We start from the raw sequence: 20,779 nt of genomic DNA, 5'->3' as shown, positions 1-20,779 counted from the left end.
GTGGTACGGGTTATCAGATTTGGGTTAGCTGCATGCAAGGCCAGTGCCCTGCCTGTCACCCTTGACATCTGCTCTTGGTCTGGGTCCTTTTGACCCTGTGTCAGTGTTGCTTGATTTGCTCTGAAATCTACCAAGGAACTTTTCACTTCAGTTTCTTACGGGGCCAGGACACATGTGAATGGCCGCGAACGTCCCAAAATAAGAGCATATTAGGATAAATAAGGACAGCATACAAAATTTGTTCTGCTTTCTCTCATTGGACATGCCTTGTGGATCTGTTGCAGGAAGTCTTAAAGAAAGTGAAATTTATTCCTGGGTCCGCACAGAATGCCATGGTGGACACGCTGGACAGGAGGCCTTACTGGTGTATATCAAGGCAGAGAGTCTGGGGCGTTCCGATCCCCGTGTTCCATCATAAGACCAAAGATGAATTCTTGATCAACAGGTATGGGCCTACGTTCTTCAGCTTTTCTAGTCATGAGTGTTTTAGTCAAGATCGGGCAAACAGTGGGCTAGAAAATCCTGACATAGGTTAAGGAAAATATTTTCAAATTAAGGTCTTTTAGGGAGAACTAAAACAAAGTTTACAAAGATCCCTTCATATAATGACTTCCTTGAGGGGTGTAGGGGAAGTGTTAATTTTCTTTTTTTCCATTTGTATGGAGGGACTGTGATTCACAGTAGTGGTCGTGGTAGGCTTCCCTGCATGGAACCTTTCAGCACCACACCTGCCACCAGTGTCCACTTTCCTCCCCTGGCACCCTGGAGACCCCTCCTGCCCATGAAGACCCCTCCTGCCCACCCATCCCTCCTTGGCACCCTGGAGACCCCTCTGCCCACCCATGCCTCTCGGCACCCTGGAGACCCCTCCGCCCATCCTTCCCCCCCCCAGCACCCCGGAGACCCCTCCTGGAGGCCCCTTGCAGCACTCGTGCTGTGGCCTCACTGCGGTGCTCTGGTCCTGAGACTGACTTGCCCTCACCCTAGCACTGCTGCAGACACAGTTAGCCTCTCAGGGTTTGGGGGGCCTATTAGTGTGGAGTTGGACTTTGTCTTTCTTCTTTTCTTGAATTCCCCTTCCCTTGCCCTTTTCCCCCCGTTGTCTTCTTTGGTGGGGGTGCAGGTGGGGGGGCCTTGGCCACCCTGAGGGGCCACATTCCAGGCTGTGTCCGGAAACACCCAGAGTGCCTCTGACCCATGCTCTCTCCCTACCCCGCTTTTCATTTTTGAGATGTTGGGTCGGGGTCAGACACACACAGGATGGGCTCGCGGCAGTTGCCCTGCTTTCATGATGTGTCATTCTGTGAAAAGACACTACTTGTCCGGGCTGGAGCAGTGCTTCTCGTGTGGGTGACCTGGGTTCGTCCCCGGCTCCCTGTGCTTCCTCTGTACTGCCAGACACTGAACTTAGCGTCTCCCCTGTGTGCCAGGGTGTGCCCCATCATCACCACCACAGACAGAAGTGATGCCTTTCCATGTCAGCACAGCAGGGTTTCCCAGATGCTGCTGCTGAATGCCCATATTTTTACCATTTTAAGATGGTGGGAAGGTGCCTCTGCCCTTCCTCACCTGCAGTTCCCTGATAGGAATTCTCAGCATCCTCCCGTGACAGTGCCTCTCCAGCGTGAAGGCCGCGCTGTTTCCCACTTGGTGCTGCTCGGGCTCTGCCTTAGCTGACACTAAACCATTGGTCACCCCACGAGCGTGAGCGGGACCTTGGAGATAGATGGCTGGGTGTGATGAGTAGAGGCGTCAGCGGGGGACACAGAGCCTGTGGGCGGGCAGGATGGGGTGGGACGGGGGGAAAGGGACAGGGCCTGCGCGGACAGTGAGAGATTGGAAAGGGCGAGGTGTGGGGACTCATGGCTACCCATGAGGCTGAGTAGTGGCTGGCGGCCAGAGACCAGGCCATTTCAGTGGTAGTTTCCCGGAGACCTAAAACTCTTGAGCCTCACTGTTTGTGTGTTCTTATAATTTAGAGTTTGGTTAGAGGTTTGCTGCTCCAACCTTAATATCTCTGTGTGGTGTATTATAGCTAAGATCAGTTTGTACAAGTTGTACAAAGTTTGTACAGAGGTCCACACTAAAAATTTCTTTCAAGGAAATGTGTAAGCCACTACCATTGTTTCTCATTCTTTTTACTGTTTAGCAAAAAAGGTATTTAGGTAATTTTGTTCAAGTGATTGAAGTGGACCAAATGCTGTATATTTGCAAACAGAACAGACTGGTCCATTTCCCCCTGAATCATGACAGTGGAATGGTAGAACAGTTGATGAATGAGCAGGCACAGTGAAATGAGCGTTCAGAGAAACACATGCAGTTTTTCCTAAGGTATCGGTTTTGTTTATTTACGGCCAGTACAGTTTTGTGGCTGTTACGCGAAGCTGTGGATCTCGAGGTGCCAGTGGGCCACAGAATTTGGCCTATGGAAGTGACAGGCAGGTGGACCCACTGTCTGTCAGTTCATAGGTCATGCTCCTGAGTCCCGCGCCTCCCGCTTCGGCCGGGGGAAGGCGGCCAGCATCTGCACGACTCAGGTTCAAACCCAGCGCTGCGGCTGTCGGTGTCCTCCTCTCTCTGGCCACTTCTCGCGTTGCTGTCCGGCTCTGGCTCTGGGTTGGTAGTGAGTTGGAAGCCTCCGAGAGTAACAGCGTCTCCACTGGGCTCGGACACGGTCCACATGGAGTTGCTGTTACACTCGGCCACCCCAGGGCTCCCCAGGCCGCTGCTCTCGTGCGAAGCTGTGTCAAGTAGGCATGTCTCACGGGAACTAACCCTGACATACACAGCAGGCGTTTCCTGTCTGACAGGAACATCACTGAGGGGCAGGGGTGCCATTGTGACTGCAGAGACAGTCTGGCCTTGAGAAAGACAGGTACTGTTTTTGACATAAAATAAAATCCAGAAACATTTGCTAGCTCAGAAGGAAGCTATAAGATTGTAGATGGTTGCCATCAGTTTGATAGTGTTTGCACGTCAGAGAACACTTGCTTTGAGAAAACAATTCCAGACCTCTGGAAATTTCCTCAGGGGGCAAGGAATTTTTCATTTTAGTGTTACCTTTAGCAAGTTTTGTATGTCAATGTTAACATAACCTTCTTGGTGGAGAAGGTTGCTAATATTCATCAAAGAAGAAAATTTTCTCCAAAATGACTTCTGCTCACCTCTAAAATAGAAGTCTCAGAGTGAATCAAGGACAGAATCCCTACCACCAAATTGCATTATTTCAGAATTTAATAAACTCTTACCTCATTTTCATTCCAGGAACACACGGGAGGAAATTAGTCTTAAAGTCTCTTCCTCGTCTTACTTACCACGCGTTGCTGGTGCTTGAGCACAGGAAGCCTGAGGGCAGCAGCTGCAGCTTCTCTCCCCGATCCTAATGCGCTGTTTTCCAGAAACTCCCTTAATAAACCCTTGGCCCAGTTGATAGGGAGGTTGATAATGATTGGCTGGTGTGATCGGCTCCTGCTCCCAGGAAGTCTTCCCTGATTGAAACCTCGGGAGAGACACAGAATGCGTGTGGTCAGATAAGAGACTGCATAAAGTACAGAGTTTTATGGTGGACTTATTGCTTTATGGGATCCGCCATTAAAGTGGAAGCATTGAGATTAGGTGGTGATAAGTGGTTTCACCCACTTTTATCAACTGTCATTTACTCTGATTTTTAGGTTAGAAAGCATGTGCTTATGTTGCACATTGGATATTAAAAAAGTCTCAGTTCCTTGTGAAATAAATAATCTACACTCTGAAATTCTGATGTGTTTAGATTCGGAGAGGGTGTCTTTGTCTGATTTCTTGGTTTCTTGGGGGCTGTTCCCCGCAGAGAGCACTTGGGCTGCTGCCCGCTCCGGGAACCCCAGTCTGCTCTGCCTTTGGAGTTGGCCTCATTTATCCTACATGTTGTTCAGTTGTTATCTTCTTACCCCAGAGTTGTCTTTAGTTTAATTTCTGCCAGGAACAACCCTGGAGCACCACCAGGTTCTACACCAGTGTTCTTTTCTTGGTGTCACCCAAACACCAAAAAAAAAAAAAAACCAAAAAACCATTTTACACAGGTGTAGCATACATAAACATACACATGCTGGGAACCATCTCAAAGTAGATCTGAATTACAGCAGTCTTCTGTTTATAAGTAGTGTAGTTGTATTTGTGATACAAAGTAAAGAAACATGAATAGAGCTCCACCTGTCTTTTTTATAAGATGCTGCAATTGGAGCATACATTGTAAACAACTTTTGCTTGTCCAGATTTGTGTGTGTGTGTGTGTGTGTGTGTGTGTGTGTGTGTATGTGTGTGTATATATATATATAACAAGGAAGTACTGGTCTTAAGTGTTAATTATGCATTTTTTGAAATTCCAGTAGAGAATTACCACAGTGTTGTTTTTATTAGTATTAACTCTATTCTGTAGTGCTCTCTTTCTTTCTCTTTCTCTCTCCCTCCCTCAGCCTCCCCTCCCCCTCACCCCCCAGAGTGCTTTTTCTCAACGTGTTCTGAGAAGTCTAGTTCATGTTGTGCCTTCGACTGCTTTTCATCTTGATCTGATTATCTACATTAGTGTAACATCTGAATACGTGTGTTCACGTGCGTTCCTTTCCCCTTTTGCTCTGCTGGGCCTCAAACTCATACCCTCACACATGCAAGACCTGTGCTGTGCCTCTAGGCTACATGTCTCCCTGCCAGTTTTTGCTTCTTAGTATGTTTCTTTCCGGATACATTTAGAACTGGCTCAGTTTTATTTTACTCTTCACCTAAGTTGCTTTGTAAAAAAGGAAAGTGCAAGTTAGCATTTATAATTTAGAATCACCTCTTCATAACTCTTGAGATTTTTATAATTGATATGAATTTCTTATCCTTCTGGCAGTGTTTATGCATGAATGTACTTGGCCAGTGTCTCTTTATATTCCTTTTAGAGGAATAGCATTAGGTTTATTCAGATTTTTTTTTTATTGCCTATATTCCTATTCTCTTAACAGATAAAATGTTCACTGGAAACTAAATAAAACAGTAATATGTAACTAAATATTGCCACATTAACTAGGTATATATTGCACAAAATTTTTATGGTCTCATATCACAAGTTTATCGTTATTGCTAAAGTCCACTTAAAATATGACTAAAATATGGACTGGTGCCCATTTTAGCATTCTTACTATTTTCAGCTTCATTAAATAGATCCTTTGTCATGTTACACTTTTTCATTCGGTTATTCAAGGCATACCAGTTTTCTTTTCTTTCTTTGAGTTTGAAATTTCAGTTGTGGAACCGGTCTAATTTAGATCTGTTGTGTTCCACTTCCCACAACAGCCTTCTCATCAACACTGAACTTTATCTGGGGTGATCAAACTCAGGCTAAAGCTTTCCTTACATACCTTCATCCAGAGGAATATCTTAAAGCTTACCCCGTTTCCATTGACTCCAGTGAGCTGCTTGCTCATTCTCAGTGCTTCATTAATGGACTGTGCTGGCGAGGAAGGTGATACCAGAGCTGGTTGCGTTGTTTGGGTTTGAGTCTCTGAGCATCTCTGTGGGTCTGCATTTTGGTTGTTGCTTTATAGGATTAACTGTTTAAGGGCTAGAGCGATGATTGTGCAGCGAGTAGAGCACTTGCCTTGCCTATAGCTGGCCAGGGCTCAATCTCCAGCATCCATATGGGCCCTCTAGCCCCTCCAGGAGTAATTCCTGAAGGCAGAGCCAGGAGTTACCCCTGAGCATCGTCAAGAAAGGCCGCAAAACAAAAACAGAAAACAACAGGATGTCTCAGGTTGTGGCTTAGAAGAGTGGGGGTGAGGCTGGTAGTGTTTTTTTGTTTGTCAGCTTGTTTTTTTTTTTTTTTTTTTTTTTTTTGGCCACACACACCTGGCAGTGCTCAGGGCTTACTCTTGGCTCTGCACCCAGGGATCACTCCTGGAGCATTTCAGGGGACCATTTGGGATGGCGGGGATTGAACCCAGGTCAGCTGTGTGCAAGGCATGTGCTTTTGCAACTGTTCGTGGCAGTTCTCAGCGATATGCCCCCGTGTTCTGCTTGCTGCCTGCTGATGAAGTGACACCAGGAACGGCTGCAGGGTCTTGCTGTGCCCATGGCAGTGGCTCTGGTTCTCCCTGGAGGCGACTCAGGAAGCCGGGCCATCAGGAGAGCTATGGCAGCAGAGTCAGACTGAAGGCAAATGTTTCCTGAAGTGTGTCTTGGGGAAAACGTGTTTGACAATTGTATCTTCTCAGTGTGGAATTATATCAGGGTTAGCATTTATTGGCTCGTTCTGTGTGTAGGATCCTAGGCACACAGGTCCTGGAAGGTCCGTCCCCCGTGCTGCCCCCTCTCTGACCTATGAAGGTGTTTTCCTCTAAGGACCCCTGTGGTCACTTTGCCCGCATTCTGCTGACTGACGATGATGGCACTGATGTTGGCGGGGAACACCCTGCACGTAAGGGGCACTGCCATCTCTTCTTTTGAGAAATGCTCGAATCGATCCCCATGATCACTCAGTTTGACTTTCTCTCCCTGAACAGCCAGACCGTGGAGCACGTGGCCAAGCTGGTGGAGGAGCAGGGCAGTGGCGTCTGGTGGACCCTCCCCCCTGAGCAGCTGCTGCCGCCCGATGTCTTATCGCAGGTGAGTGTCCATCTACCAGGGTTGCCCTTCTTGTGGCTGCCCCTGGGATGTTGGTGGGGTCAGTCCCTGGATGGTGAGTAGCTGCCAGGGATCCTGGTGTAGCTGGGGCGCTATGGGCCCCAGTCCCCGTGGCCAGGAGGCTCAAATGGGTGGAGCTGGGCCTGAAGACGGTATGCACCCGGCCCCCTCTTCCCCTTCCAGGGGTGCCTCCACATTCCATGGGATCTGAGCCAGCCTGACTGGTCAGCTTTCTGATCAGAACCCACGTCAGAAGGTGATTCGCAGAAAACCAGGAGTTTATGCTTCTGTTAGCCCAGGGATCATGAAGTGGCCGGTTATTCGGGGTGGGGCGGGGGCTGCACTGGGATTGAACCCAGACCCTCACCTGCACTGATGCTCACATGCTCCCATGCTCACTTTTTTAAGCGCCAAGGCAGGCAGTGGCTCAGTGGCCCTGTGAAGCCTGTCAGGTACCGAGCGCTTCTGTGGTGATGGGTGGCGGGAGGTGTTTACGCCCTCTGAATCTTCCCTCCCTACAGGCCAGTGGGCCAAATGGTCTGGAGTACGTCCCGGGCCAGGATATCTTGGACATCTGGTTCGATAGTGGGACGTCCTGGTCATACGTTCTTCCAGGTGAGTGGAGTGGGGGCTGTTTGCTCAGACACCGGGGACATGCAGCGCTGTGCCCCACCAAGGGTGGCTTGGCACATCCTACGGGGGTAGATACACTGTGCCCTGGAATCGAGTTTTCCTTTGTTTCTGCTCTGGCTTTGGGAGCCGGGCCACGACCAGGGGTAGAGGGGCTCAGGGCCACTCCTACCATTGCTGGGGAGTCATGTTTGCAGGAATCAGACTGGGAGTGTCCAGGTCGAGGGCTAAGGCGCTTGGTCTCAATCGCAGCCTGGGGCCAGACCCAGGCTTCCTGCCCAGACCCCAGGAGGAGTGTCTGCATGATGTCCTGGGAGATGACAGAGCCGCAGTTGATACCTTCAGTTGTCGTTTCCTCCTGGTCCCTCACTAACCCATGACCTTGGTTCAAGCTGCTTTGCTTGTACTCTGTGAGATGTCATCCTGCCTGGGTGTCCATTGGGCGGTGTGACAGGAAGGACTCGGCAGGACCTGGCTCCCCTTAAGGAGACATTCTCTTCCAAGTTTGGTTTTGTGTATCAGCCCTGCTGGAAATTCCAGGGTTAACTTCTGGAGTTAGTCACTGGAATTTTTTTAGGGAATGAAAGCAATAGTTTCTTCTCCTTCTCTGGGAGTGTCCCTCGTGATTGACCCCTAATCTAGCCCAGTGCTATCTGTGAGTGGCCTGGAGTCCTAATCTAGCCCAGAGTTATCTGGGTGGCCAAGCTCACTCCAGAGTTTGGATTTAATCAGATGTTACAGTCTTTCCTACCCTGCGTTTACAGCCATGCAGTTCCAGCGTTTACAGCCATGCAGTTCCAGAGTCCAGCTTCCCTGGGGGGGGGGGGGGGTGTGTCTGGGCCACACCCGCCCTTGGAGGATAGGGGCTTGTTCCCTTATCGGGATTATAAGCTGCCAGGGAGCGTGCTAGTGCTGGGAATGGGAACACCCTTCCCATAGCAGATGCCCACTCCCCGTCATCTTCCTAGTCAGTTCACTGCATTTTTCTGGTTTCCTTGTATTTGATTTTTTTCTTTAAGGAACTGAACAAAGAGCAGATTTGTACTTGGAAGGAAAAGACCAGCTTGGGGGCTGGTTCCAGTCCTCCCTAATGACCAGTGTGGCTGCCAGGAAACAAGCTCCTTTCAAGTGAGTTTCACACCAAGTTGGAAAAACAGTCAGCACTGAGTACCCCACCGAGTACTGGCCAGCTCTGCATACCCTGTTGAGTATTGGCCAGCTCAGTACCCCACTGAATACTGGCCGGCTCTGAGTACCCTGCTGAATATTGGTCAGCCTGAATACTTATGCTGAGTACTAATGAGCTCTGAATACCTCTGACTAGCTCTGAATAACTGCCGAACACTGACCAGCTCTGAGTACTCCCACTGAGTACTTGCTGACACAGTGCTGAGTCTCTCTGCCCCTTTTGTAGTTTCCAGGAGAGAGAGAGAGAGAGAGGGAACAACTGTCCAGAGAGACCCATTGCTCTGACTAGTCCCTCCCTCCCATATGAGAGGGATGCAGTGGAGAGTGGGGGTCTGCAGAGAGAGACCCTCATAGAAGTGTCGGGAGCTCGACCAGCTGCTGTTTGTGATGTCTGCAGGTTACAGATGAATAAATATGCCCCTTTGTGAATTTTGTTGAACTGGGGATGTTGAGAGTTGGAGTGATAGTCCAGCCGGTAGGGCAATTTTGCCTTGCATGTGCCCAGCCCAGGTTTGATCCTCAGCATACATATGGTCCTCGTGCCCCACCAGGAGTGAGCCCTGAGCACAGCTAGGTAGCACTGTAGCACTGTCCTCCCATTGTTCATCGATTTCCTCCAGCGGGCACCAGTAACGTCTCCATTGTGAGACTTGTTATTACTGTTTTTGGCATATCGAATACGCCACGGGGAGCTTGCCAGGCTCCATCCTGCAGACGGGATATTCTTGGTAGCTTGCTGGGCTCTCCGAGAGGGATGGAGGAGTCGAACCCAGGTCAGCTGAGTGCAAGGCAAACGCCCTACCCGCAGTGCTGTCGCTTCAGCCAGGTATGGCCCAAAAGCCAAAAAAGAAAGTTCTAATCAGATTCTTAAAAAAAAAAAAAAACAAAAAACCAAGATTCTTGCTGTTTATCATCTACATGTTAATGTATTTGTTAATGTATTTTATGTAACATATTTGGAGGGATTCGGGCATCACTGGGAGAGAGGGGCTGGGGGCCCCTCCCTGTGGTACTTGGGTCTGCTGGACCGAGCTTCAGTGCTGGCCAGCAGTTGCTGTCTGGGGGACCCGCCCAGTGCTGGGGCCGGCTCCCCGCCAGCTGACAGACTTTGTCATTATTATTATTTTGGATTTTGGGCCACACCTGGAGATGCTCAGGGCTCTGAACTCAGGAATTACTCCTGATGGGTTCAGGGGACCATATGGGATGCCAGGGATTGGACCCAAGTCTGCTGCGTGCAAGGCAAACACTCTCCCGGCTGTCCTGTTGGGGTGCTAAGTAACAGACTCCCTAAAATTGTTTATTTTCGGCTTGGGGGCTACCCCCAGCAGCGCTCAGTGAGGAGAGATCTGACCTGAGCTGCTGAGGACTAGACTTCCAAGGAAGCTTCCCCTTGGGGGCTGTTGGGGGCAGCCTGAGAAGGCGTCTGAGAGAAGCCCTGGGCGGGACATGGCGGTGACTAGCGGCTTCTCCCTCAGGACCGTGGTGGTTCACGGCTTCACCGTGGGAGAGACAGGGGAGAAGATGTCCAAGTCCCTGGGGAACGTCATCGATCCTGCTGTTGTGATTGATGGAGGGCAGGTAGGTGCTCCCCGAGATGCCAGCTGCACAGAGACCACAGGGAAACTGATCCTGTTTGCCTTCTAGATGGTTCTGTGTGGGGCCCGTGACTTAAGTAGGGAGCAGTGGGCTTGACGTGGCCTTTGGCCTGGTTTGGGGTCTGATTCTTTGTTTAGATCCTTGATCCATGCTCCATGGCACTTAATCCAGCTGATGGCGTGTAGACGCAGTTCCTGGGAGCCTGTCAGGCAGCACGGCGGGCGCGGGGACCCCTGTGAACACGCCTTGGCCTGTACCTGGTCGGCCCGGGGGAGTCTGCTCGCAGAGGCCATGGTGCTCCTTGTTCCTCTCTGGCCTTGCTCTGCCCCTCTGGTCCCTAGTCATTTCTGCATGTGTAGGGTTGCCAGGGAGTACAGAAGGGGGCCCCCGTCACAGAGTGGGGCTCAGGGCAGTGCTGAGCTCTCCCGGGGCCAGCCTGGGCAGAGCCTCTCCTGATGGAGCTGCCTCCTCCGGCTCCGTGCGCATACCTTGACCCTTCCCTGGGGCTGACCCGTGCCGTGTCCTCACTCCTGCTCCCTGTAGGACCACAGCCGAGAGCCGCCGTACGGCGCCGATGTGCTCCGATGGTGGGTGGCCGAGTCCAACGTCTTCACCGAGGTGACGCTCAGCCAGTCGGTGCTCAGCTCTGCAAGGGACAGCATCAGCAAGGTGGGTCTACACTGCCCTGCTCCGGGCGAGAGGCCGCCGTCACCGCCTCCTCTGGGAAAGGAAGAACCTTCTTTCCCTCAAAACAGAGTTTCACATTTTCTTATTAAAAAATTGCTGCCCTTCCGTATTTTGCTAAAATAATACATAAAATACAATGCAGCCAAATTGACATGAAACTGTTGCACTTCACACATGGTTTCCGTGAAAGCCAGGACCTTGCTCTGCTCATTTTCTCCTGGAAGTGGGAGTGTGAGGTGGCTGCTGATTTGCCTGGAAGCTGCAGATATCTGATGGAAATTCCCTTCCCATGTAATGTCGACGGGCGGAGGGGCGTGTTCTCCATTGGCTACTGGAATGAGTTGATTTGTTCAGATTCATATTCTTGATTAGGAAAGATATTTCACAAATAGGTCTCCCACAAAGAATGTAACACAGGGACTGGAGAGATAGCACAGTGGGCGGGGTGTTCCCTTGCGCATGGCCAACCCAGGTTCAATCCCTGGTACCCCATATGGTTCCCTGAGCACTATGAGGAGTAATTCGAGCTTAGAGCCAGGAGCACCCCTCGAGCATCACCGCGTGTGACAAAAAACGAATCGAAGGAAAGTAATGTGGATTATCTAAAACTTAAGTCTAGGAAATAAGGAAACTTTTAAGTGAAAGCCACAGCCTCATTTGTCTCTGAATGTATGCCATATTTTCCTCTTCAATAGCTGAGGAATACACTCCGCTTCCTTCTGGGGAACGTGGCTGATTTCAACCCGGAAGTGGACTCAGTCCCCGTGAAGGACATGTATGTCGTGGACCAGTACATGCTGCACTTGCTGCAGGACCTGGCCAACAAGGTGAGGCCAGCACAGCCCTGGCCAGCAGCTGCACCACGGGCTGCTGCACGGTGCGAGGCACGAGCGGCACGGCCGGCGTGAGAGACTGGCTGGCCTTGTCCTTGGGGGTCGGGGGCCTCCAGCCCAGGACTGCGTTTGATCCCAAAGGAGCGGCGGACTGCTGCTGCTCTTTCCTCTCGGGCGCTTCCGTCCCTCCGGCAGGAAGGGATAGAGGTGTGCCTGGTGTCTGCAGGTGCAGGGCCGTTTATAGAGGGGCCAGGCTGGAGGCCGAGCACCACGGGTCACCTGAGCACTCCCTCCTGAGCACTGCCGCGGGGCCCGAGCCTCAGGAGACTAAGAATGGGGGCGGGGGGTGGCATGTCCCCTTCGTGAGCTCCGCCTGCACCTGCAAAGTACTGAAATGACCATTCTGAGTCTTGGAAGATACATAGATCTTGTGTCTTGTACTTAGACTTGTGTGTCAGTAACAAGCAGTTGGCAACATTAGAGTTGTGGTTGCTTTCAGGAACCGGGAGGGTATGTGCACACACCAGCCTGTCCTGTGCTGTGCGTTCTGTGGTCTCCAGAATCAAACTCTGTGATTGGAGGAACCTGTGAACCTGAGGCACCTTGGGAAGAGCCTCAGAACTCTGGCTCAGGTCCCGACTGGTGGTTTCGACCTTCAGGGCAGGCTTTACGGGACGTGCTTTGCATCGGATGTTGGCTTATCCCAGCTTCAATTTGGCCCTGTCTCCTAGATCTCAGACTCCTATAAGCAGTATGATTTCGGGAAAGTCGTTCGGCTCTTACAGGCGTTTTATACCAGAGAACTTTCTCAGTTTTATTTCAGCATCATCAAAGATCGGTACGTAGAGCCAATGTTGAAATGCTCTGACCTTCTGGCATGTCGGGCTGGGTGGTCATTGGAGCCTGGTCAGCAGCGCAGAGCCAAGAGTGGGTGCCGGCCAAGGTGGACTGCGATGGGCAGTTTTACTTCACCACTTTCTCACTGACAGGGCAGAGCACCCTAAAGTCTCCATTTCTTTATCCTGGTTTCTTTATAATGGTGCTGATTCACCTGTCCTGTGTGTGTGAAGTGGTCATGAGAAGGAAAGAGAATAGAGGCCAGTGCTGAACTGTCCCTGCAGCACAGTGCCAGGTTGAACCCTGGCCTTCTTGTGACACAGTGCTGGGGTTGAACCTGACCTCCCTGTGACAGAGTGCTGGGGTTGATCCCTGGCCTTTTCCCCATGAAGCTCGCACTTAGAGCATTAAGCCGTGTCCGGAGCCCACACTGGGTTTTTGTGGTTATTTGGGGGGCAGGCATGAGTCATGCCCAGCAGAGTTCAGGCATGACTCCTGTCTCTGCACTTGGGTCACTCCTGGCAGGGCTCAGTATACCTTACGGTGTGGCAGGGATTGAACCCAAGGCCAGTGGCCGTCCTGTGCACTGTGCTCTAGCACCAGTCTATTTCATCTGCAAAAAACATGCCTGGAGGCGTCTAAGGGTATCTCAGGATACCATGTGTGCAGCCAACCCCAATTCTGTCCCTGAGCACCCCCAGGAGGGATTCCTGAGCACTGCCAGGTGTGGCCCTAAAACCAGTACAAAGATTGGAGCCTTAGGGTCAGTGTTGCCAGCTGCTGAGGCCACTGTTCCCCGCAGGCTATACTGTGAAGGTGCCAGCGACCCCAAGCGACGCTCCTGTCAGACAGCGTTGGCTGAAGTCCTGGACGTGCTGGTTCGTGCCATCGCTCCCATCCTGCCTCACCTGGCTGAAGAGGCCTTCCAGCACATTCCGTATGAGAAAGGTGAGGGACACTGACTTGCTGTCTGGGTGACAGAGAGGGTGCCCTGAGTCTGTACCCACCTGCTGACAAGCGCATATCAGGGGGATTCTCAGGCGCCTCCGAGAGGGGGCTGGGACTCTGGTCTCAGGCACTGCCACACGATGAACTTGTTTGTAGGTGCATTTCTGTTCTGCTTGTGTTAGAGGAAATTAGGAACTATAGATACCTAGAAAGAAAGAAATTCACATTGAATCTTCCTGCCTGAAGACAGGTGTGGTCAGTACCATTGTTGCCTTTGGTCTAATTTTCTTCAAGACAGCCCTTTCTTTCCTTGAGCTCATGCAAGATGTTTATCTGTTGATCAGAGTAACGGTCATTTCCAAATGAGTATTGGGCATGCTGGGGTGGGGGCGTCATGCGGTTTCATCACACCTTCCCCAGGGATGGAGACCCCCGGGCTGGAGCTTGCGTTGTTCGGAAACTCACTGAGTTGCCATTTGTCATTCAAGAGCCGAAGAGTGTGTTTCGCACCGGGTGGGTCCAGACGAGCTCCATCTGGAAGAAGCCGGGCCTGGAGGAGGCCATTGAGAGTGCCTGCGCCATGCGAGACTGCTTCCTGGGCAGCATTCCCGGCCAGAACCCCGCCGAGTATGAGCTCGTCATCGTCATTGAGCCGGGGCTGCTCTTCGAGATCTTTGAGGTGCGCTGCCCTCAGCCTCGCTCAGAATCGGTGTCTTGTTTATCTTTGGTTGTTGTTGGTGTGTGTGTATGTGTGTGCATGTGTGTGTGTGTGTGTTCACCCAGCGGTGCTCAGGGATCGCTCCTGGTGGGATTCTGGGAACAACCTGGGGTGTCGGGGATCAAAGCCATGTCAGATGCATGCAAGGCAAAAACCCCTTCCACTGTCCTCTCCCCAGCCCCTAAACACGGTGCTTTGATTGGAACTCGCTGCTCAGTGGGCAGCCAGGTGGAATATCTGCTGTGCAGGAAGGAAGCTCCAGTGAGGGGAAGTTTTCAGATTGAACCTTTCAACCTCCTGGAAATCCATCTGCTCCGCAGTTTGGCTGTACAGGCTGTGGGGCTGAGCAGTTCTTCCTGACCGGTAGAATCAGCCGCCCCATTCCATGTCCAGTTGCTGGTGCACGGAACTCAGGTCCTAGCCCTCGCTTGCTGCCCACAGATGCTGCAGAGCGAGGAAACATCCAGCACCTCGCAGCTGAATGAGCTGATGATGGCGTCGCAGACCACACTGCTCTCTCAGGAGCCAGGCCCCCTGACGGAAGACGCGATTCAGCACAAAGGGAGCTTCGTCATCAATCTGGAAGGTGAGGAAGGTTGAAGCCGTTACTCACCAGAACATTGCATCCTCATCTACAGCTTCGCGGTGGAGTTCTATGCTCTTGTCCGAAACGTGCCCGGTTCTAGGGAAGCAGGGTGACAGTGGGCACTGTTCCCGCAGGCCAGATCCTGCCGAGGATCTCCAGGATGCAGGCTGGACAGTGAACCTGGGGAGCCAGCCCGGGCCTCCCCCGCCACTGCTGAGACACTCCCTGCCCGCCCCACCCAGCAGCAGCGGGCACACCCCACAGGAGGGAGAAGGCAGAAGGCCAGTGGCTCTGGGGCACTTTGATTACAGCGCCGCACGCCCCCTAGCCCTGCTGTGGCCTCAGAGGGAAGCACTTATCCAACCAAACATCAGCCTTTTGCTTGACGGTGCTGGTGCTGGTGCTGGGACCCAGAGCCCACACGTGCCGGGCAAGCGCCTCACCTGCTGCTCGCTCCATCTTAGCAAGGGTGGGACTTGCCCCTCAGGCAGCTTTGGGCGCTCTGCTGCCCTGCCAAGGATGAGCTGTTTCTGACTCATTCCCGGGCTGGGAGTGGAAGCAGTGCCCCACTCAAGGTCCCATCACTGTGACCCCCAAACCATAGGATTTTACCCCGGGATCCCAGAGCTGTCACCATCTTTTGGCTCTCTCAAATCTGGTCAGGTAGGTCCCTGAGTTAGGTGGGGTTCACTGAGCTGCACCCAGGAAGGGAGGGAGACGGAAGCAGCGTCCAGCCTTGCGGCTACACATGAAGGAGGAAGCTCTGGGCAGGGGCGAGGCGGGGAGGGCCCGCTGGCTACTGCCGTGCTTTCCTTCCAGATATCCGGGAGGAGTCCTCCTACACCGTCTTCGTCATGCCCACCACCAAGGAGAAGTGCCCGCGCTGCTGGAAGCACACGACCCCGTCGGCGGAGCAGCTCTGCCCCCGCTGCGCCCAGGTGGTCGGGGGCGAGTAGCAGCACAGCAGCGGCCTGGGAGGGGGCAGGGACATGCCCGGTAGCGCCTTCAGAGGAGTGTTTGTGGGCAGGGAGGGTTGTGGCTTTTTCTGTAAGTAGACTGTAAAAACGTGTGTTTTTCACACATGTGAAAAGTCCCCTCTCCAGACGGGGATGGAGATACCCAGAACCCAGTGCTCAGGTGGCTGAGCCTTCCAGTATGGCGAGGCAGAAAATATTTTATACATCTTTTGACTATTTAAGTTCTACAATGTACAGAAATAAAAGGTTTTCTGGAAAATCACTGATGTGGGTGTCTAAGTTTTGAATATCTTGAGTTTTAAAATGTGGTTGCAGCAGAGGCGTGTTTGTGACAGGGCTGCCATGAAAGGTGCTTCCTGGTGGGGCTGGTGACTCGCGCGCTGGCACAGCAGCGGGGGCTTTGCTGCTGCCTAGGAGCAAGTGCCACCAACAGGGGGTCGGGGGGAGAGAGACAGCAACGCTGAAAATTAATTTTACTGATATACATAAATTCACAACAGTGAGCAGACAGAAAATAGCAGTATTTACAGAATTCCACTACTTACATTACATTACATTAGATAGAGCTTTGTATAAAGTTTAGTATTCGAGTCCCTTTTTCAGGAATGGCTGATTCTACTGAAGAAGACAGAGTTCTGAAGCCCTCTGGGTCAGAGGAGGCGTCCCTGCTGCTCTGAGGAGCCGAAACCGGCTCATAATCAGATGCGCTGCTGTCACATTTCATGTCACATTAGCTTTGCTGGTTTTGCAGCCGGTCCTGTTTTTTTTTTTTTTTAAGCAAACAATTCAATACCTTTTATTGTGACCTTAAAGGAACTTTTGAAGCTAAAGCTCTTCACCCCTCGTTTCTGCAAACTCCTGAAGCACTCGGTGGCACTGCACCCTTGTCCCTCAGCTCTTCTCACTCCGAGGGACCAGCAGTGCGGAGGTCAGGACCACCGGGCAACCCCCCTCATTGCTCTGTAGTGGGATTCATGCACAGAAGGGCACCCAGGAAAGGGCGTCCCCCCCACTCGTGGTCTGTCCAGTGCTGACGCCGTGACTGTTCCGCCTCGCGGGATGTACAGGCATTTTTTGTCCTTCCCATCAGGCTTACTCAGAAAGCCCCGACAGTATAGTACAATGGAACTGCCTGTGTGGTATTGGGGCTGAGACCCAGAGGCTCCAAGCTCTGACCGCCGTCCCCGATCTTCTGTGCTCTGTGTTTTTCTCCCCATGTGGCCTGGTGGTGCTGGGGGGACCCCAAGTGCCAGGGCCCAAACAGCAGCCTCCTGCTCCAGCCTCGCGGAGCTGCCTCCTGGCCCTCCGAGCTTTCCTTAACCATGTCGCATGGTCCTGCCTCAGAATCCTGCCCCTGGTGAGTGAGCATGACAGAATCAAAGGCCTTGCTAAACTGCCACACCAGAAGGACCAGGTTGGCTTGTTTAGGCGCACACAAACATTTTCAGAAAAGCTTGTTTATGTGCCAAGTGTTAACAGAATCCAAAGACTTGGTAAATAATTCCTAGGGCTTCGGGTTTCTCTATGGCCTCCTCACCACTATCAAAGTACCTAGGGAAACTGCAGGAGGCTCTGAGCTTGCTGAGTGCTCCCACATGTGGGCCGGGGAAGGGCAGACGGTCCTTCCACGGTGCCGGATCAGACTACGGGCTCACCAGGCTCTCCGGCCTTGAACCCGACTGCCAAGTGCGTGTGTGCACGTGATCTCAGCCAAAAGGACCAGCTGGGATCCGCCCACACTGGGCTCTCCCTCCCATCCCTGAAGGACCAAGTCCTGCCGTCCCTGCCGCAGCTGCGTCGCCCCCTGGGCCTCAGACATGCAGGATCAATACTGACCATCGGGGGAGCTTTGGGTCCCTCAGCACTGGGGGTCCCAGAGGTCACTCTGGGCATGTGGGCAACCGCTGCACCTGAGCTTCTCGACCCACATTGAGGTAGGTTTGCTAACGCTGTCCTGTCACTCAGCATCTCCATCCTGTCCCCAGAACAGACGAAGATCCCAAATCCCAGAGAGATGTCTCTAAAGACCGGTAAGAAAAATAAAGCTGGACTAAAAACCTTTAGCCTCTTTTGTTTTCAACATAAGCTTTACAAGATGATACATTTTTTACAGTTGCCTAATACGGATATGGTTTTGGATTTTTTTTTTAAAGCCAATTTTGACTTTTAACTGAAAGACTTTCACTGCTGCCGCATCTCTGCTCACTTTTATCTTTTTGTTTTGGTGCCACACTGGTGATACTCATGGGCTACTCCTGGCTCTGCACCCGGATCGATCACTCCTCGTGGGGCTCAGGGGACCATATAGGGTCCCAGGTATCAAGCCTGGGTCAGCTGCATGCAAAGCCAGCACCCTCCCTCCCTGCTTCCTGTCCCTCCGGCCCCCATCTGGTGCTCGATTTTGGCACATCCCCTGGGCCAGGGCTCTGTGCGGTGTCTGGTGGATATGGTGGTGTCCTGGACACACTATTCCTCCACAACAAGGTCCTCTGACGGTGACAGCACAAGGTGGCTGGCACTTGGGGCACCCCCACCCAGCTCACGCAGGACGGGGCTGCTGGCTCTCAGGGCTGCTGCTGGAGACGCCGTGGGGGACACACACGGTCAGTGACAGGAGCGGTTTGTTGGAGTAGGAACTACAGAATCTCGCAGAAACAGAATCTGCCGAGTCCGAGCAGTGGTGGCGCTGGAGAGTGAAACTACTGAAGCCTGTGCTGCAAACAGGAGGCAGCGGCCTCGGCCGCCAGCAGCCCGGCTCTGTCTGTTCACGTAGTGTCCTCGGGAGGAAGGAGTGGGAGGTGGGCAGGACTGCACTGAACAGCAGTCATAGCTGTGTATGTATATATATTTATAATATATAATATATATTATATATATATATAATATACACACACACACTGTATAAGTCCAAGCCACGGCCGCCACCCGCTCCTGTCGGGTCAGAGGGTGGGGAGGGAGACGGCGTCCACGGCCTCCGTGAGGTGCAGGGCCAGGCTGTACTGCCCATGCTGCTCCGGCAGCAGCTCGATGACTTTGTTCACCAGCTTCGCCGTGGTGGCAATGGGCACTTCAGTGTTCTGGAGATCCTGGGGGTCCTGCGGGAGGGACAGAGTTCAGTTCGTCAGCCACAGCCTGGCTGTGACACGACTCCCCCACCCCCTCTCCCCCTGGCCAGGGCATCCTTACCATGGCCTTGAGCCACGTGCAGAGCGTGGGCGGCAGGCGGGCCAGCAGCTCCATGCCCGCCCGCGTCTGCGAGTGCAGCAGCGCGTGTGCCAGCCTCTGGCCCGTCAGCACCAACAGCTGCGAGGCCAGCACCTCCTTGTCATGGACCTGGAGCATAGCCTGGAGAGGGACAGGGAGGGACACCCACTGAGTGCCCATGTTCCAGTGCAGTGCCCGGCCGGGACCCAGCCCAAATCGGCATCAGGATCGAAAACCCTCATTTCTGCTCAGGGCCTAATGCTTTTCCTGTCACCGAGAGTCTCAGTCAGTGTGGCGGGCTGAGGCCCTCGAGAGTCTCGGTGTGGCGGGGCTGAAGCCAGAGTCTGAGTGTGGGTGGCAGGCCCTGAGACCATGGGAAGGGGACTCTGTGAGGGGCCAGGCCCCCTCCCTCAGCCCAAGCAACTCAGTCCCTGATGGCTCCGTGGATGAGCCGCACGGGTCCATGGCCCCCAGCCTGATGTTCCTCCAGCAGTTCCCGCTGTTCTCCAGGCTGCGGCTGCTTTTTCTTTACTGAAACTGCAGTTCAGTTCACGTCTCTCGGACGACCTGACAGAGTAACTTCTGGGTTGTCCTGAGGTGTGGGTAAGTTGGGGTCACCTCTGGCAGTGCTCGGGGTACCTTGTGTGGTGCTAGGCTTGAACCTGAGTCAGTGGTGTGCAAGGCAAGTGCCCTCCCACCGTGCCGTCCCTGGCCCCTCTCTCCTTTGTTCCCGGACGCCGTTTCCTCCCCCTCGGCATTCCTCGCTCCGCATGGACAGTGAGCGCACCTGCCTGCCCTCCGGGGCTTGCCCTGCCAGTTACTATTCCACTGAGCGTCTCTGCGTCCGGACGTCTGCATGGCGGGGAAACAGGGGCGCTGCGTGCGGCCTTACCTCCTCGCCCAGCTGGTCGGCGCCGTGGCTGTACAGCTCCCCCACGTAGTGCCGCCGCACCACATCCTCATTCACTTGCAGGTGGAGGGCCAAGTCCATGGCCAGCGCTGGCCAATCTGGGTCCCTGCCGAGGGGGGCTGCGGGGGCCTCTTCAGGGGAGCTCCTGTCTCTCCTGACTGAGTGCTGGGCCTGGACTGCGGCGCTGACCAACTTCAGCAGGAACTGGAAACGGAGACAGGAGAGGCAGGTGAGCGGAGGGAGGAGCCTGCGGGTCAGGTCCCAGAGCCCGCCTCAGCCAGCACTGGGCTGAGCACTGGGACAGCGGCGGGCTGCAGCCCAGAGGGACAGAAGAAGGTCTCAGAGCAGAGCGGCAGAGGACTGCCGTCACTGCTGCCTAATCAGCAAGAAAGATCATGCTTTAAAGGGTACCGACTCTCGGGCTGGAGAGATAGCACAGTGGGTAGGGCGTTTGCCTTGCATGCGGCCGTCCCGAGTTCGATTCCCAGCATCCCACATGGTCCCCTGAGCACCGCAAGGAGTAACTCCTGAGTGCAGAGCCAGGAGTAACCCCTGTGCATCGCCAGGTGTGACCCAAAAAGCAAAATAAATAAATAAATAAATAAAGGGTACCGACTCTCTCAAGGAGACTCTGAGTCACTTTCATTAATCTGCCCCCCACACCTAAACAAAATAAAACAAGACCCAGTAACCTACCTGCTGTCGTGCTGAAATAATGTTGGGATCCATTTCTCCACTAGGTAACAACTGAATGGAAGTTAGGTCTTTGAAAAAAGCATTCTTCCCCTACGGAGAAAGAAGAGCTGAAGACACGGCTGTGGATGTGCTGATGTGGGGTGGGGGTGCAGACACAGTTCCCGCCCAGCTGCCCTCTGGCTCCAGACCCCAGCTCTGGCCCAGCTTCCTGCTTCTCCGGTCGTCCTCACCAGCGAGGACCTGCAGTGGTTTCCGAGCCCTGCTGTCGGTGCCTGACTCCCGGGGACATTCCCATGACACGTCTGTTCTGCCACCAAGGGGAGGAGAGCA

General features: G+C 53.1%; 2 protein-coding genes across 2 annotated transcripts in view; one reads left to right on the top strand and one right to left on the bottom strand.

Moving 5' to 3' along the window:
• The window catches only part of IARS2 (isoleucyl-tRNA synthetase 2, mitochondrial), a 37,582-nt gene extending 21,699 nt beyond the window's left edge, over positions 1–15,883 (top strand). Inside the window, exons 12-23 of the mRNA XM_056110599.1 lie at positions 285–445; positions 6,516–6,618; positions 7,158–7,251; positions 8,286–8,394; positions 9,933–10,035; positions 10,597–10,722; positions 11,436–11,567; positions 12,305–12,411; positions 13,213–13,358; positions 13,847–14,037; positions 14,518–14,662; positions 15,482–15,883. Of these exons, the coding sequence (XP_055966574.1) occupies positions 285–445; positions 6,516–6,618; positions 7,158–7,251; positions 8,286–8,394; positions 9,933–10,035; positions 10,597–10,722; positions 11,436–11,567; positions 12,305–12,411; positions 13,213–13,358; positions 13,847–14,037; positions 14,518–14,662; positions 15,482–15,618 (1,554 nt within the window). The 3' untranslated portion in view covers positions 15,619–15,883. The remainder of the gene's footprint in view (positions 1–284; positions 446–6,515; positions 6,619–7,157; positions 7,252–8,285; positions 8,395–9,932; positions 10,036–10,596; positions 10,723–11,435; positions 11,568–12,304; positions 12,412–13,212; positions 13,359–13,846; positions 14,038–14,517; positions 14,663–15,481) is intronic.
• A 212-nt stretch (positions 15,884–16,095) lies between these two features.
• The window catches only part of RAB3GAP2 (RAB3 GTPase activating non-catalytic protein subunit 2), a 74,546-nt gene continuing 69,862 nt past the window's right edge, over positions 16,096–20,779 (bottom strand). Inside the window, exons 32-35 of the mRNA XM_056110840.1 lie at positions 20,450–20,539; positions 19,736–19,957; positions 18,826–18,984; positions 16,096–18,734 (exon numbers count right to left, since the gene is read on the bottom strand). Of these exons, the coding sequence (XP_055966815.1) occupies positions 18,579–18,734; positions 18,826–18,984; positions 19,736–19,957; positions 20,450–20,539 (627 nt within the window). The 3' untranslated portion in view covers positions 16,096–18,578. The remainder of the gene's footprint in view (positions 18,735–18,825; positions 18,985–19,735; positions 19,958–20,449; positions 20,540–20,779) is intronic.

The sequence above is a fragment of the Sorex fumeus genome, unplaced genomic scaffold (assembly GCF_029834395.1).
Source record: "Sorex fumeus unplaced genomic scaffold, SorFum_2.1 ptg000010l, whole genome shotgun sequence".
Lineage (NCBI taxonomy): Eukaryota > Metazoa > Chordata > Mammalia > Eulipotyphla > Soricidae > Sorex > Sorex fumeus.
Note: the sequence above shows the minus strand (reverse complement) of the source record. Positions and strands in the feature narration are given on the sequence as shown.